We start from the raw sequence: 14,996 nt of genomic DNA, 5'->3' as shown, positions 1-14,996 counted from the left end.
CACTTAGCATTTTACCTCACCTCAAGCCATTGTATACTTTTGCAAGAGTCAAGGCTATATAGACCCTCTACAGCAGGGGTCCCCAAACTTGGCAACTTTAAGACTTGTGGACTTCAACTCCCAGGATTCTCTAGCCAGCATAGAATCCTGGGAGTTGAAGTCCACAAGTCTTAAAGTTGCCAAGTTTGGAGACCTCTGTCTATGGTGATTTTCTACCCTTGGAATTGAGGCCTTTGAACTCTGGTGCTGGACAAGACTCCTGCGAATCCCTTGGACTGCAAGGCGATCCAACGGGTCAGTCCTAGTCTTTAGAAGGCCAGATCCTGAAGATGAAACCCTCAAAAACTTTGGCCACCTAATGAGAAGAAAGGACTCCCTGGAGAAGAGCCTAATGCTGGGAACGATTGAGGGCAAAAGAAAAAGAAGGGGACGGCAGAGAATGAGGTGGCTGGATGGAGTCATAGAAGCAGTCGGCGTGAGCCTAAATGGACTCCAGGGGATGGTAGAGGACAGGAAGGACTGGAGGAACATTGTCCATGGGGGTCGCAATGGGTCAGACCAGAGATGGTATTCAGCAGGTTCTGACTACTTCTGGAGAACCAGTAGAGGAAATTTTGAATTGTTTGGAATACCACCTCTGACTGGCCCCACCCCCATCTATTCTCTGCCTCCCAAGTCCCAGCTGATTGGCTGGATCTCCTTTTGTTGTCCTGCACAGGAGAACGGAGCTGGAAAGCAGGTTAGTGGGGTGGAGAGGGAATGGGTATTTTGCAGTAACCTTTCCCTGCCACTCCCACTAAGTTACACCCACCAAGCCATGCCACGCTCACCAAGCCATGCTACGCCCATCAAGCCATGCTACGCCCACCAAGCCATGCCACGCCCATCAAGCCATGCCACACCCACCAAGCCATGCCATCCCACACCCGCCAAGCCACACCCACAGAACCAGTAGTAAAAAAATTTGAATCCCACCTCCGGGTCAGATACAACTTTACAACTAACAACAACAACCACCTTTGGAATGAAAAGCATTTCCAAAAACTGAGCAATTCCTGCAGAGGTGCTCTTGCTAATTATACTGGGCACTCACAACAGTTCATTTAGTGACTGTTCAAAATTACAACTGAAAAGAGTGACCTATAACCCTTTTTCACACTTATGACCATTGCAGTATCTCCATAGTCACGTGATCAAAATTCAGAGGGTCATGTGATCACTTTTGAACAACCAAAGTCAATGGGGAAGCCAGATTCGCTTAACAACCATGTGACTAAATTAACAATTGCAGTGATTCACTTAGCTGTGGCGAGAAAGGTCGTAAAATGGGACAAAATTCACTTAACAACTGTCTCGCTTAGCATCAGAAATCTTGGGCTCAATTATGGTCGTAAGTCGAGGCCTACCTGAATTTAATATCTCACATGGATCATATATTCTGGCAGAGGCATTAAAAAAAATAATAACAAGCCAGGCTACTTTATGCCAGGTTAGACTACAGATGGAATTATAGAATCAGAATTGGAACGGGCTCAGAGATAATCTAGTCTAATCCCTGCCCTGTGCAATGCAGGATCCATTATAGGATTTTGTGCAGATAACTATCAAGCTTCTGCTTGAAGACTTCAAACATAGTTGACTAAGCCATTAGTGGGCGTAAAACCAGACAACAGAAACCACAAGAGCTTGTCTCAAACCTGACATAAAAGCACACATAACATATTATAGCTTTGCATCATGTGTGAACGAAACCCCTCCTTCTGTCAGTTGTTCAAGGTAAACCAAACAAGGAAACCAATGCCATGAAGGTTAGTGTTACTTTTTATTATAAGGTTCTAGTAATGGACCTTTGCACATCTGAATGTGTTCCATCTTTCATCTTCCTATGAACTATGCATGTTACACCTTTGAAGATGGATCCCTTTTGGGGACAATTGCCTTGGTAGCTGCTCTTCCTTCTATTCATCAATGCCATTCCCTCTACACCAGGGGTGTCAAACTAGATTTCACTGAGGGCTGCATCAGGGTTGTGTTTGACCTCGGGTGGGGGGAGAGGGGGACGCATGGCCAGGGCGGGTGTAGCCAACTCAATGTCACTCATGTTGGGGATGCCTGTGTGGGCCCAAGTGTTCTGCCAGTGAAAATGGGCTCTCCAGCTCTGTTTTCGGCTGTGACGGTTTCCTGCAAATCTTCTGCCAGCGAAAACGGAGCTCGGGAGACTGTTTTCATAGGCAGCCCTCCCCAGCTCCATTTTCACTGGCAGAAACACTGCGGGCCAGTCCTTCGCTGTTTTCAGGGCAGATCTATGCACCCCACGGGCTGGATCCGGCCCCCAGGCCTTGAGTTCGACACCCCTGCTCTACCCTTTTGTTCTCAATCTTTCAGTTCATTCTGCATACTAGAACCACCTGGTTGCCATCCAACGCAACACGGAGATTTACCAGTAACTTGAGAGTTTATCCTTTAGCTTCAGTTTTTCTCTCTCAGAACAGGGTCTGCTTGGGCGTGATGATACACGATTCTGATCCAGGGGTGGTATTCTACCGGTTCAGCCCGGTTCGGCCGAACTGGTAGTTCTGAGGATCATCCGTGGGCAAACTGGTTTGCTCTGACGATCAGCTGCTGGGCCCTCCTGCCTGCCCAGGCTCTATACTGACCATTATTTCCTGGTTTTGAAGCTCAGCTGCTTTGCACGGCAATCAGCTGTTGAATACACCGGGAGAACGCAGGATTGCAGGAGAAGGTCAGTATGAAACCCTCTGTGCATGCAAAGTGCGCCCACCAAGCCATGCCCACCAAACCGGTGGTTAAAAAAAGTTGAATCCCACCACTGTTCTGATCCTGGCAGAGCTGTGAAGTTTGCAACCACAGTAGTCACCCTGCACACAATGACCCAAAGCTCCAGGACCGCCTCCCCAAATATTTTGGAACACAGGCAGGAGAGGAATCCTTCTGACTCACCATTTGATTTCAGGACAAAGATGGAAGCTGGGAAACTGTTGGAGAAATCGCTGTAATTGATTTCATACTTGTCGTAGTGGGATCCCAGTAAGTTGTTGTAACCTTTCATCTGGTAATGCACCGGGGTGACTCCACAGCTGGCATTTGTCACCCACATCGTATAGACATTCTTCTTCTTGCCCCAGTTGGTTATCCTCTGCCATACGGCGGTGTATATGCCTTTGAAGTATTCTTCTCTTACAAACTGGAGAAACAACAGAGAGGAGCCTTTGAAAGGGGCACAGGGGAAACTGCCTTGTACCAATAAAAGGAGAACCTTTGTAGCTCAGGGTTGAAATGAGGGGTCCTCGGTGCACTTTGAACTTGGTTGTTTTCTTGCAGATGTTTCATTGCCCAAACTAGCAGTAATGATGTTACCTAGTTTGGATAATGAAACTTCTGCAAAAAAACAACCAAGTTCAAAGAGCACCGAGGACCCCCTCAAACTGCATTGTTCCAGTCAAGCTTTTTGATTGGGATTTGTGATGACCCAGGGTGGGATACAAAATAAACAGTCACAAAAAACAGGTGAAGCCCCTTTTATTCCTTCACTTTGCTTCCAAGCTCCAAATATCCTTGACTGGAGACAAAACACTCCCACACAAGCAGTTACAAGAAGGAGGAAATGCCGTTTAAATCATAAAGAGTAAAAAAAAAACACAACACAAACCAGGCAAGATAAGGGCTGGAAGACATCCACAGATATCAGAACACACACTGGGAAGGACGCCAAACTCAGAGAGGAACCATAAACTAGAGATATTTCCACGCTTTGTTTCCAGCACTCGCCCGTATGCATGTATGTCCTCTTATCCAGTTGTCTCAGCTGCAGCCCATGAAGAAGATCAACTTGGCCTTCTCCTCCCCAGTAGACCACGTCTCTCCCTTATCCTCACCTCCCTGTGTGCCCTAGGATGGAGAAGGGATGGGCCTGGAGCTTTCTCGGACTGCCCAGCTGGCCTCTGCCCTTCCCCAGCCTCCTCCACAACCTCCAGAGCCACACTTCCACTCCCTGTTGGCTGTTCCTCCTCTCCCTCGGAGTCAGTCTCCATCAGGGGCATGACAGGGTTGCATACTGCACCAACCCTGGTTCTTGTCATTGTATCTCTCTCTCTCTCTCTCTCTCTCTCTCTCTCTCTCTCTGTGTGTGTGTGTGTGTGTGTGTGTGTGTGTGTGTGTGTCTATGTATATGTACATGTACATGTATATTGTATATTGTACTCTATATGGCTGCAGGATTTGGGTCTGGCTAGTCTAAAGAAAAGAAGAATTAGGGGTGACATGATAGCAGTATTCCAGTACTTGAGGGGCTGCCACAAAAAAGAGAGGGCCAAATTGTTCTCCAAAGCGCCGGAGGGCAAGACAAGAAACAATGATTGGAAACTAATTAAAGAGAGAAGCAACCTGGGATTAAGGAGAAACTCCCTAACAGTTAGGACAATTAACCAGTGGAACAGCTTGCCTTAAGAAATCGTGGGCACTCCATCACTGGCGGTTTTTAAGAAGAGACTGGACAGTCACTTGTCTGAGGTGGTATTGGGTCTCCTGCTTGAGCAGGGGGTTGGACTAGAAGACCTCCAAGGTCCCTTTCAGCTCTATTCTATTCTAATTCTAATATACTGGGAGAAAAACCCTCCACAATTGACTAAGGTCACTCAAGTTACTGCACAAGAATTCATGGCTTGCCAATCACAATATAGCTAGGCTAAAACATCGTGGTAAACTAAAGCCACATGACCGCTTAGGGTAATATATCCAGAGCTCAATGTTTCACTCTTCTGCTTTGTTAAGAGTTTAGAGAATGGTTTTAAGAAACAATGGGAATCATCTTTGCAGAGGTTTGGGGAACTTAATTTATATTTTAAATCCTCTGTCTTCTCCTCGGTTTTCATCTTCCTTTGGGGTGTTGCCTTGGCATCCTATATAGAGAAACCTGGGTGGTCTTTCAGCCAACAGGAGTCACACACCCCTAGTTGTCTTTTTCAATTGGCATTTCAATTTTCTGGAAGAAGAACTTCTTATGGCTGATTTAATCCACACAGAAGTAATGACCGCTAGTGATACCAGGTGTTGAGTTTGGCACCTCAACAAAGGAAACAGGAGCTCTCATACTGAATTAACTGTTCCTTCACCCCAACTTCATTTGTAAGTGGAATGCAGGTTATCAACATTATCCTGAATGCTTTCTCCTCTAAAGGGAAACCAAGTGAGAGCAGGTCACAAGGAACCCACAACACACCTTGGACATGTCAAAGAGTCGCTCCATCTCTGATGGGTTCTTGGGTTTACTACCGGTGACAGTCAAGCTTCCAGCCAAATAGCCAACATCCCAAGTAGCCAAGGAATCCAACTTCTAAGGCAGCTCTATCTGTGGTTAAGGACGCTGAACTTGGGTTTGATAACTGGACCCTGCTTGATGGGGTGAGCTCCCATTACTTGCCCCAGCTCCTACCAACCTAGCAGTTCAAAAGCATGCAAATGTGAGTAGATAAATAGGTAGGTTCCTGTAGACGGGGAACTGCTTCTATCAAAGGACTGATTTTTCTTGGGTGTGAGACAAGGTTGGCTGATGCCTTGTTTTGGCCCCTGTGGCTTTGTAAATGAGGCTTATAGTAATAAACAGAACTAGAACAGCAGAATAATGATAGAATGGTAATTGTAATAGTAGAACAAGGGAACAAGTTGCCGACGGAGAGAACAATTAATCCATGGGATGGCTTGCCTGTGTAAGTTGTGGGTACTCCATCACTGGAGGTTTTAAAGAAGAGATTGGACAACCATTAGGCTGAAATAGTATAGGGTTTCCTGCTGGAGCACGGGGTTGCACAAGAAGACCTGTGAAGTCCGTTCCAACCCAATGATTCTATGTTCTAAAGTCCTACTTTGGTGGGAAGGTAACCATATTCCATGCACCTTCATGTATATAATCATGCTGACCACATGACCACGGAAGCATCTTCAGACAACATTCATTCTCTCAGTTAAGGAACAGAGATGAGCACCAGTGGTGGTGTTCAAAGTTTTTTTTACTACCGGTTCTGTGGGCGTGGCTTGATGGGCATCACGTGACTTGGTGGCCATGTCTTGGTGGGCGTGGCAGGGAAAGGATACTGCAAAATCTCCATTCCCTCTCCACTCCTGGGGGAAGGTTACTGAAAAATGCCCATTCCCTCCCCACCCCACTAAACCGCTTTCCAGCTCCGTTCTCCTGTGCAAGGCAACCAAAGAAGACCCAGCCGATCAGTTGGGACTCCGGAGGCAGAGAATAGATGGGGTTGGCGGGGCCAGTCAGAGGTGGTATTGGCCGGTTCTCTGAACTACTCAAAATGTCCGCTACTGGTTCTCCAGAACTGGTCAGAACTGGCTGAATACCACCTCTGGAGCACCGCCTCCTAGAATCAGACACGACTGGACAGGGGAAACTTTTGCCTTTATCTTTATCAGAAAGATAGGCTGCCATGATTCAAATGGGTGAGGGGGTCTCTGAAGGCAAGGAGGCGTTTGAGTCCTTCATTAGCAAACTAGCAAAACAACACTGCCAAGTTTCTCGTCCACATCTGCAGCCTCATGCTCTCTTAGACAGCGTTTTGGCATAGGTCAAATAACAGCTTGCCATCCGATGTGTGTGACAAATGCCACTTCGAGCAGCCACTGCAGAAAAGAGATTTCATTACTGTCAAGACAACAGCATCTGGCTGGAACCTGCCTTGCAATTTTATTAGGAACTTGGCACAGGAGAAGAGTGGCTTTGCCATAGAAGGAAGTGGCTGACTCACTAAGGCAAAGGGCAGGCGGAGCTGGCTGTATGTGATCTGTCCATGGGCTGGACAGCTTTCTCAGGCCTATCGAAAGAGAGGAGGGCAGGGATATTAGTGTTTCCCATGATCTGTTGAAAGAACCGGGCTGCGCTGAAAGTGAAGTCATTCTCAGAGCCATCGAAGATGGACTGATCTCCAAAAGCAGGTGAGCTGGAGAAAGACTGAAGATCTGCTTTGCATGGAGAAGACCTCCAACGTTAGGAAAAAAAAATACACATCCTACTTAAATGGCTGGCATGGGTTGTTTATTGCCTAAATCAGGGGTGTCAAACTTGATTTTAATGAGGGTCGCATCAGAGTTGTGTTTCACCTTGTGTGTGTGTGTGTGTGTGCGTGGCCAGAGTAGACATGGCCACCTTGACGTCACTCGTGTTGGGAGTACGTGTGGTGGCCTGAGCACTCTGCCAGTGAAAATGGGCTCCCGATATCTGTTTTCAGAGGCAACAGCCTTCCACAACCCTCTGTTCGTGAAAACAGAGCTCAGGAGGGCTACACCCGGCCCTCCTGAGCTCCCTGTTCACTGGCAGAGACATGGTGGGCTGGTTCCAGAGGTGGTATCCAGCAGGTTCTGACCAGTTCTGGAGAACCGGTACTAGAAATTTTGAGTAGTTTGGAGAACCGGCAAATCCCACCTCTGACTTTTGCTGCCCTGCACAGGAGAACGGAACTGGAAAGCAGGTTAGTGGGGTGGGGAGGGAATGGGGATTTTGCAGTAACCTTCCCCTGCCACGCCCACAAGCCCCACCTACCAATCCATGCCACGCGCACCAAGCCATGTGCACAGAACTGGTAGTAAAAAAACTTGAATCCCACCACTGAATGGTTGGGCTCTCACAGCATAGGAAAGTTGGAGAACATGGAGACCATTTGTCTGTAAAGTCGCCAAGAGTCGGACATGACTCAGTGATTAAAATAACCACAAGTTATGGCTTAGTATGATGTGATAACCCAGATGCAGGTAGTCCTTGACTTATAATCACAATTGAGCTAAGAATTTATGTTGCTAAGGAAGTTTTTAAAGGAAGCTTTGTCCCATTTTACAACTCTTCTTGCCACATTTGTTAAGTGGATCACTGCAGTTGTTGAATTAGTAAATGAACCTGCCTTCCCCTCGACTTTGCTTGTCAGAAGGTTGCCAAAGATTTTCACGCTTACATGGCCTGGGGACACTGCAACCGTCATAAATATGAACCAGCTGCCAAACATCCAATTGTAAATCACGTGACCATGGGAATGCTGCAATGGTCATAAGTGTGAAAAGTGGACGTAAGTAGGTAGTCCTTCACGTACCTTGTTTAGTGACCATTCAGAGTTACAACACCACTGAATAAAATGCCATTGTAACCTTGGCAGTGGTGGGATTCAAAATATTTAACTACCGGTTCTGTGGGTGTGGCTTGGTGGGCATGGCAGGGGAAGGTTACTGCAAGTTCCCATTCCCTCCCCACCCCACTAACCTGCTTTTCAGCTCCATTCTCCTGTGCAGGGCAACAAAATCCCAATCAGCTGGGACTCAATGGGAGGCAGAGAAGAGATGGGGTTGGCGGGGCCAGTCAGAGGTGGCATTTGCCAGGTCTTCGAACTACTCAAAATTTCCACTACAGGTTCTCTGGAACCAGTCAAAAGCTGCTGAATACCACCTCTGCTTGAATGGTCACTAAATGAACTGTTGTAAGTTGAAGGCTACCTATACTGTGGCCTACTTCACAAACCAAGAGATAGCAGCTGTTGAGACTCTAGAAAGAGTGCAGAGAAGAGCAACGAAGATGATTACGGGACTGGAGGCTAAAACATATGAAGAACGGTTGCAGGAACTGGGTAATGTTCTAGTTTGATGAAAAGAAGGACTAGGGGAGACATGATAGCAGTGCTCCAATATCTCTGGGGCTGCCCCAAAGAAGAAGGAGTCAAGCTATTCTCCAAAGCACCTGAGGGCAGGACAAGAAGCAAAGGGTGGAAACTAATCAAGGAGAGAAGCAACCTGGAACTAAGGACAAATTTCCTGACAGTTACAACAATCAATCAGCGGAACAACTTGCCTCCAAAAGTTGTAAATGCTCCAACACTGGAAGTTTTTAAGAAGATGTTGGATAACATTTGTCTGAAATGGCATACGGTTTCCTGCCTAGGCAGCGGGTTGGACTAGAAGACCTCCAAGGTCTCTTCCAACTCTGTTTTCCTATTTTATTCTTTCCAAAGATCAACCAGTCAACTTTGTTTTCAAGTCCTGCTTGAAGTCTTGGACTTCCTTTTCTTCTCCAGCTGCTGAGCATCGTTGACTCACCTTGAAATCTTTCATGTCGGGAAAGACCCCTTGTGGCTTCACTTGACTTTCCTTGGTGCCATTTAACAGGAAGCACTTCTGAATGTTGACCACTTTTTCCGTGGTGGCTGGTGTAATCTTGAACAAAGCACCATAGGGCTCTAAACATCCAAGCTGCAGCGTCACCACCTGGCCTGTAGAAACGACAACGTGAGCAACAGTCAACCAAAATGAAGAAGGAGAGAAACGTGGCTAAGCCACAACGCATGCACTTTGCACGTGCACTAAGGATCTCTGGCTTGCCCAAGCAAAGGGATCACGTAGCAGGAAGTCGTCTGCTGAAACTCCTTCCGAGGAAGCCACATAGTTGTGCTGAGATCCCAATTCAAAAGGCAAAACATAATGTGGAGCAGACCCATGCATGTTCTAAATCACAATTTCCCTCCGATTCTGGATTTCTCTACACCCTCAATCCCCAAGGCCAACGAGAGTGCAACAGAGAAGCAAGGCCTGTTTTTCAAGGGTGGCCCTCAAAAATTTTAGCAAAGGGATCTCTGCCTGATTGCTGGGTGGACTTGGCCATGGTGGGCGTGGCCTAGTCGGCCTCCTGCACCACGGCAGGGGAGGGGGTGTTTTTTTGCCCTCCCTGGGCTCCGGAGGCTTTCCTTGATCCTCTGGGAGGGTGAAAATGGCCTCTCTAGGCTCCGGAGACTCACTGGAAGCCAGATATTTCCGGCCTTCCTGAACTTTGGGGAGGCCTGTTGTTCGCCCTCCCCAAGCCTCCGTGCGTACCCTGCACTTACCTGCATCCAAAATGGGCCACGTGGGGACTCCTGGGAGGGGCAGGTGGGTGGGCCCAGCCAGGAGTGGGATTTTGGGGTTCTCCAAACTGCACAGAATCTTATCTAGAGGTTCTCCCAAATCCCTGCAAACCCCCAGCAGCCCATCCCTGCTGTTTTTCTTTCACTTCTCATTCAACTGGATGAAAGGAAGAAAAACCATTGCAGGAACTGGGTAGGTCTAGTCTAATGAAAAGAAGGACTAGGGGAGACATGATAGCAGTGTTCCAATATCTCAGGGGCTGCCACAAAGAAGAGGGAGTCAAGCTATTCTCCAAAGCTATACTTCCAAACAAGGCTTTTGATTCTTGCATTGGTGGCTCCCCCAGCCAGCTATAAAAGCAGGCTGCGGGTCCAACCGGGTTGCAATCTCCAGTCAGGCGCAAGCAGGATTTTAGGAAGGACAGCGGAAATATAACTTTCTATTGACATGATCACAGTGTTCCAATTTCTTCAGGGGCTGCCCCAAAGAAGAGGGAGTCAAGCTATTCTCCAAAGCACCTGAGGGCAGGACAAGAAGCAATGGGTGGAAACTAATCAAAGAGAGAAGCAACTTAGAACTAAGGAGAAATTTCCTGACTGAGAGAACAATTCATCAGTGGAACAACTTGCCTCCAGAAGTTGCGAATGCCCCAACACTGGAAGTTTTTAAAAAGATGTTGGACAACCATTTATCTGAAGTGGTGTAGGGTTTCCTACCTAAGCAGGGGGTTGGACTAGAAGACCTCCAAGGTCCCTTCCAACTCTGTTATTCCATTAAATTGTGTCAAAGGAGAAGAACACTTTGGAAAAGTTTTCCCAGGTGGAATGTGGTTTTAAAATACTTTTGCCATATTAAAAAATTCTTTAAAAATTGTTAAAGCAGGCCTCCCTGTTCCCTTTGATCTTCTTTCTAACCAGGCCTTGCTTTAATGGAGATCATGCTAATCACTTACATGATATCTCAGAAATTATTAGTATTTGCTCTTGTTCTGGAATATTTGGGAAAATACCATTTTCATATCCAGGAACAGGGAATCCCATCGCATTTAGTCTTTCCCCTTTGTTGCGTTCCAGGGGAAACACTGCTCATCTAGCTGGTAGCATTTAGTCAGCCTTGGCTGATGAGAGAAAATTGCGTTGCAAGGTAAGCCACCAGGAAGTCCCAAATTTTTTTGGCTGGACTGGCAAGTTTTAAAAAACACATCAAAAGAACTTAATGGCAAGCCGGAAAGTTGTTACTGGTTGTAAAACTACATGGATGGGTCCTTGAAGTCATCAAACATGATCCAAAGAGACTTCCTGTTCCATAATAAATTAGAGGATTAGGCCTAAACCTCTTTCGTCCATGCAACACATTCATTAGATCTTCTGTTGCCTAACTGCCTTTTCATGCAGAGATGAAATAATAACTCATTAGAGAGACGCCCATATCTGAAACATCTTCTCCAGATGAGTCTCCTATCAGGCTTAATGAGTTGGGGAATTCTCCTTAGGGTCACCTAGCTGTACGAGAAGAGTAGGCAGAGCTGAGGGCGGAGATAAGTGTGTCATCAACTTAGAATTGTTACATTCCCACAAGTGGTTCAAGTTCAACCTCTCCTGAATTCTGTTGATTCTTATCTGGCACCAATTTAGTGTTGAATTGTAGTTGACAAGATACCTGTGTATAGGTTTGAATGAATCTTCTATGCTGCAATCTAATGGATAGTCCTGATTCTTTACACCGGACACTAGCTTAGTTGCCTCCATGTGCTCTGTTGTCTCCCTATGCTGACCAGGTTCAACTTCTGAACCTTGGTTGAGGGAGAACATCTCAAATGCTTAGCAGTGAATGCATATCGCATGTACGTATGTAGAGAGGGAAGCCTTTTGTCACCATAGTTTGGAAAAAAAACATCACAACTGGCTAAAAGTCTGTAGAAATTCTCAGTCATTCCAGATCATGGTTGTCCCAAAAGTGCTTTTTCAGGAGGCAACTGGACTGTCTTGTTTTTTCTTTTGAAGACATTTCACTTCTCATCCAAGAAGCTTCTTCAGCTCTGACTGGATGGTGGGGAATGGAAGGATTTATACACCTTGCAGGTGGCTGGTCATTTGCATCCTTTTAGAGGGTTGTTGAAGCACTTGGAGATTTCTCTATGTCCTCAGGGTCCCTGAGTGAACCTGAGGATACCAGGAGCACTACAAGAAAGTCCAGGTGCCTCCTGAAAAAGCACCTTTGGGACACAACTGGCTAGCTTTACATAACATAAAAAGTCATAAACTAAGTTTTAAGTCCAAAGGAAAGACTCATCCATCACCCAAAGTCCAAACTACGTACACTTTAACACAATTTGTGAACCAGGCCTTGGCAGGGGCACTCCATCAATTTAAATTGGAGCCTTTTACAGTGGCATCAAGCATTGAACTCTAGACTTGCTGTGTTCAAAACACATGTGCTCTTTTCACTAAGCTACAATGGCTCCGATTTGTTCTATCTGGTCCTCACTGGGCTGGAGTTGTCCTGCTAATTCAATGTTAATCACAGAACTCTGCAGTTGGAACAAACTATGGGAAAGGTTCTTTGGATAATCCAAAGCCAAGGACGAGCTGAATCGGGAAGAATCTGTTTGAACACATTGCACCCTCTTGGAAGGTTGGTCCAGCAAACAACCATTTCTTGCAATCATGACAAATTCTTGCTTGATGAAATAATATGTCCATCCGAACACACACCTGCGTGGAAATGCTAGAGTGGATTACAACAATGATCTACCAAAGATCAGGAGAAGGTCAAAGTACATCTGATGGATAACAGTACTGTGCCATGAATCATGATGTCTGTGATCAAAAGCCAACCGAAACCAACTCAACCACTCCTTTAACTGTCTTCTAAATTGTAGCAATATTTCACAACATGATTGATGGGAATCCAATACTTTCAGGTTATAAATTAGGAGGAAGAAAGGAGGTGCTCTGCTCTGGGTATATGTGTGTGAAGTGTGTAAGGGTGGGCATGTAGTGTGTAAGAGCTCCTCTAATCAATAGCTATTTTCTTTGCCGCTTTTTGCCTGCTGCTTTGCTCACTGTCTTCTCCACCCCAAGAAATCTTTCTGGAAGCAAGAAGCTACAAGGCAACTTTGCTAACTATCTGATTAATAATTTAGATAACCTTACATTAGTTGGGAAAATCATATTGATCAGCAAAGTGTACCTTTAATTAGCTGGGTGAAGACTGAGAAACCTAAAGGGACCATTGTATTCAAGCCCTCATCCAGTAAAGCAATGAAACTGTCATAATGTATGATGTTGCCTTCTGTGGTTGTCCCCTGGGGGGGACAAAGTTCTTAAGAGGGAACATTGCTCCCCCTTCAATGTCCCCCTCCCCAAGGGGGACTCACTTGACCAACCCTCTACCATGTGCAAGAAAACCAAAGTTATTCCATATATTGCATTTGTTTTTGTTTCACCCCCTATTCTTGAGAGAAAGAGATAATTCTGACTTTAGGGAGCTTGGTGCTCTCTGAGCTTGATGGCTTTCTTGCAGACAGTTCATTACCAAACTAGATAACATCATCAGTGCTAGAAGGGAGTGGGGTTTGGAGAGAGGGAGAAGGAGAATGACAACTGAGGGTGCTCTCTGAGCTTAGTTGTTTTCTTGCAGGCATTTCATTATGCAACTAGGTAACAGCTTCAGTGCTAGATGGAAGTGGGATTTGGCTCTCTATTTTGTTTTGTACTTTTGGCAGATCCCAGAGAATCGGAGACAGGTAGTCATTTTATCCTAACTTTGCATGGGGTTTGTATATTCCTCTTCTAATATTTATCTTTCCATGTGAAATTTTATATCTATTGTCTTGATAGTAGTTGTTTTATTTCACCCAGGGTTGCTTTCGGAGAAACAGGCAACAGATTAATCAATAAATTGTAATTCTTCAGAGTTGGGTCAACATATCCTGATTTACCATTGACCTGTTTGACCCCTTTTGGAGGTTTTCTCTCCCCAAAGCTAAAACTGCTGGTTCTTCTCTTTTTATTTCATGAAGGCACCAGTTTCTTACCATTATAATATTCAATGCGACTCTTGTTCCCAGTCAGGTTGTACCAGGCTTCAAACGGCTCTTCGATTTCAGCATAAGGGAGAGTGATGACTCCTGCAGGACACAAAGTGTGACTTGGATCAATCAAACATTTGATATAGAAAAAGTCTAGGTGGAAACACCGCCAAATTTATGGTTATTGATTGTAGAAGATGACCAGGCTGAGCCCGAGGATGGGGTCAAATGTATCATTAGTTTGGAGTCTTTATGCCCACCTCACTTACGAACTCTAAATATTTGCTTAACAACCATGGCAAAAAAGTCAAAATATTGGGTGTGATTCATTTAACAACCACCTTGCTTAGCAACAGAAATTCTGGTCCCAAGTGTGGTCGTGAATTGAGGACTTCCTGGATGGATGGATGGATGGATGGATGGATGGATGGATAGACAAACAGACAGATGATAGATAAATAGATAGATGGATGGATGGATAGATATATAGATAGATATACAGGCAGAGCCCACCTTTATGTAAGAATTGTTGAGCCTACTTATGTAAAAGACCCACAAAAATCCCTTTTTCAAACTTCGTTTTCTTAACATTAACAAGCAATTTAGCTGAAAAACAAGGAAAGTGGTATTTTCTATCACAAACGAAAAACATGAACTTCACAAAGGTCTGTTCAATCTTAAACTCTGGGAACAACTTTTCCAATTAGTCAGTGACACAAGGAGAGATGTTGCATTGACAGCTATTAATTTGCATGCCATTTTCTTTGGAAATAGGGCATGTCTAGTTTTGGCATTTGATTTTCTTTAAAAAAAAATGTGTTCAGTAATCTCTCAGGCTCCACCGTGGTTATACTAAAGGCCCCTGGCTAGGTGGGAATATCCGTTGTTTGTACAACTGCCTTGTTCATAAATATAAATTACACGTTTACATTTTATTTTAAAGAAAAGCAAGCTGAAGTAGTCTCCTAGCATGTGATTAATGAAATCTATCTTTACGGTTAATGTTGTTGTGCTTTTATGATGTTAAGCCAAACATCCTCTCTCTTGCTCTTATGGCGAT

General features: G+C 45.3%; 1 protein-coding gene across 1 annotated transcript in view; it reads right to left on the bottom strand.

Moving 5' to 3' along the window:
• The window catches only part of LOC113437713 (digestive cysteine proteinase 2-like), a 52,451-nt gene that overhangs the window by 17,681 nt on the left and 19,774 nt on the right, over window positions 1-14,996 (bottom strand). Inside the window, exons 3-5 of the mRNA XM_026702841.2 lie at window positions 13,943-14,035; window positions 9,103-9,275; window positions 2,962-3,205 (exon numbers count right to left, since the gene is read on the bottom strand). Of these exons, the coding sequence (XP_026558626.2) occupies window positions 2,962-3,205; window positions 9,103-9,275; window positions 13,943-14,035 (510 nt within the window). The remainder of the gene's footprint in view (window positions 1-2,961; window positions 3,206-9,102; window positions 9,276-13,942; window positions 14,036-14,996) is intronic.

This window comes from Pseudonaja textilis, chromosome 10 (assembly GCF_049901715.1).
Source record: "Pseudonaja textilis isolate UNSWEBS1 chromosome 10, rPseTex1.2, whole genome shotgun sequence".
In the NCBI taxonomy this organism is placed as follows: domain Eukaryota; kingdom Metazoa; phylum Chordata; class Lepidosauria; order Squamata; family Elapidae; genus Pseudonaja; species Pseudonaja textilis.
The sequence above is the reverse complement of the archived record's forward strand: the minus strand, read 5'-3'. Positions and strand labels throughout refer to the sequence as shown.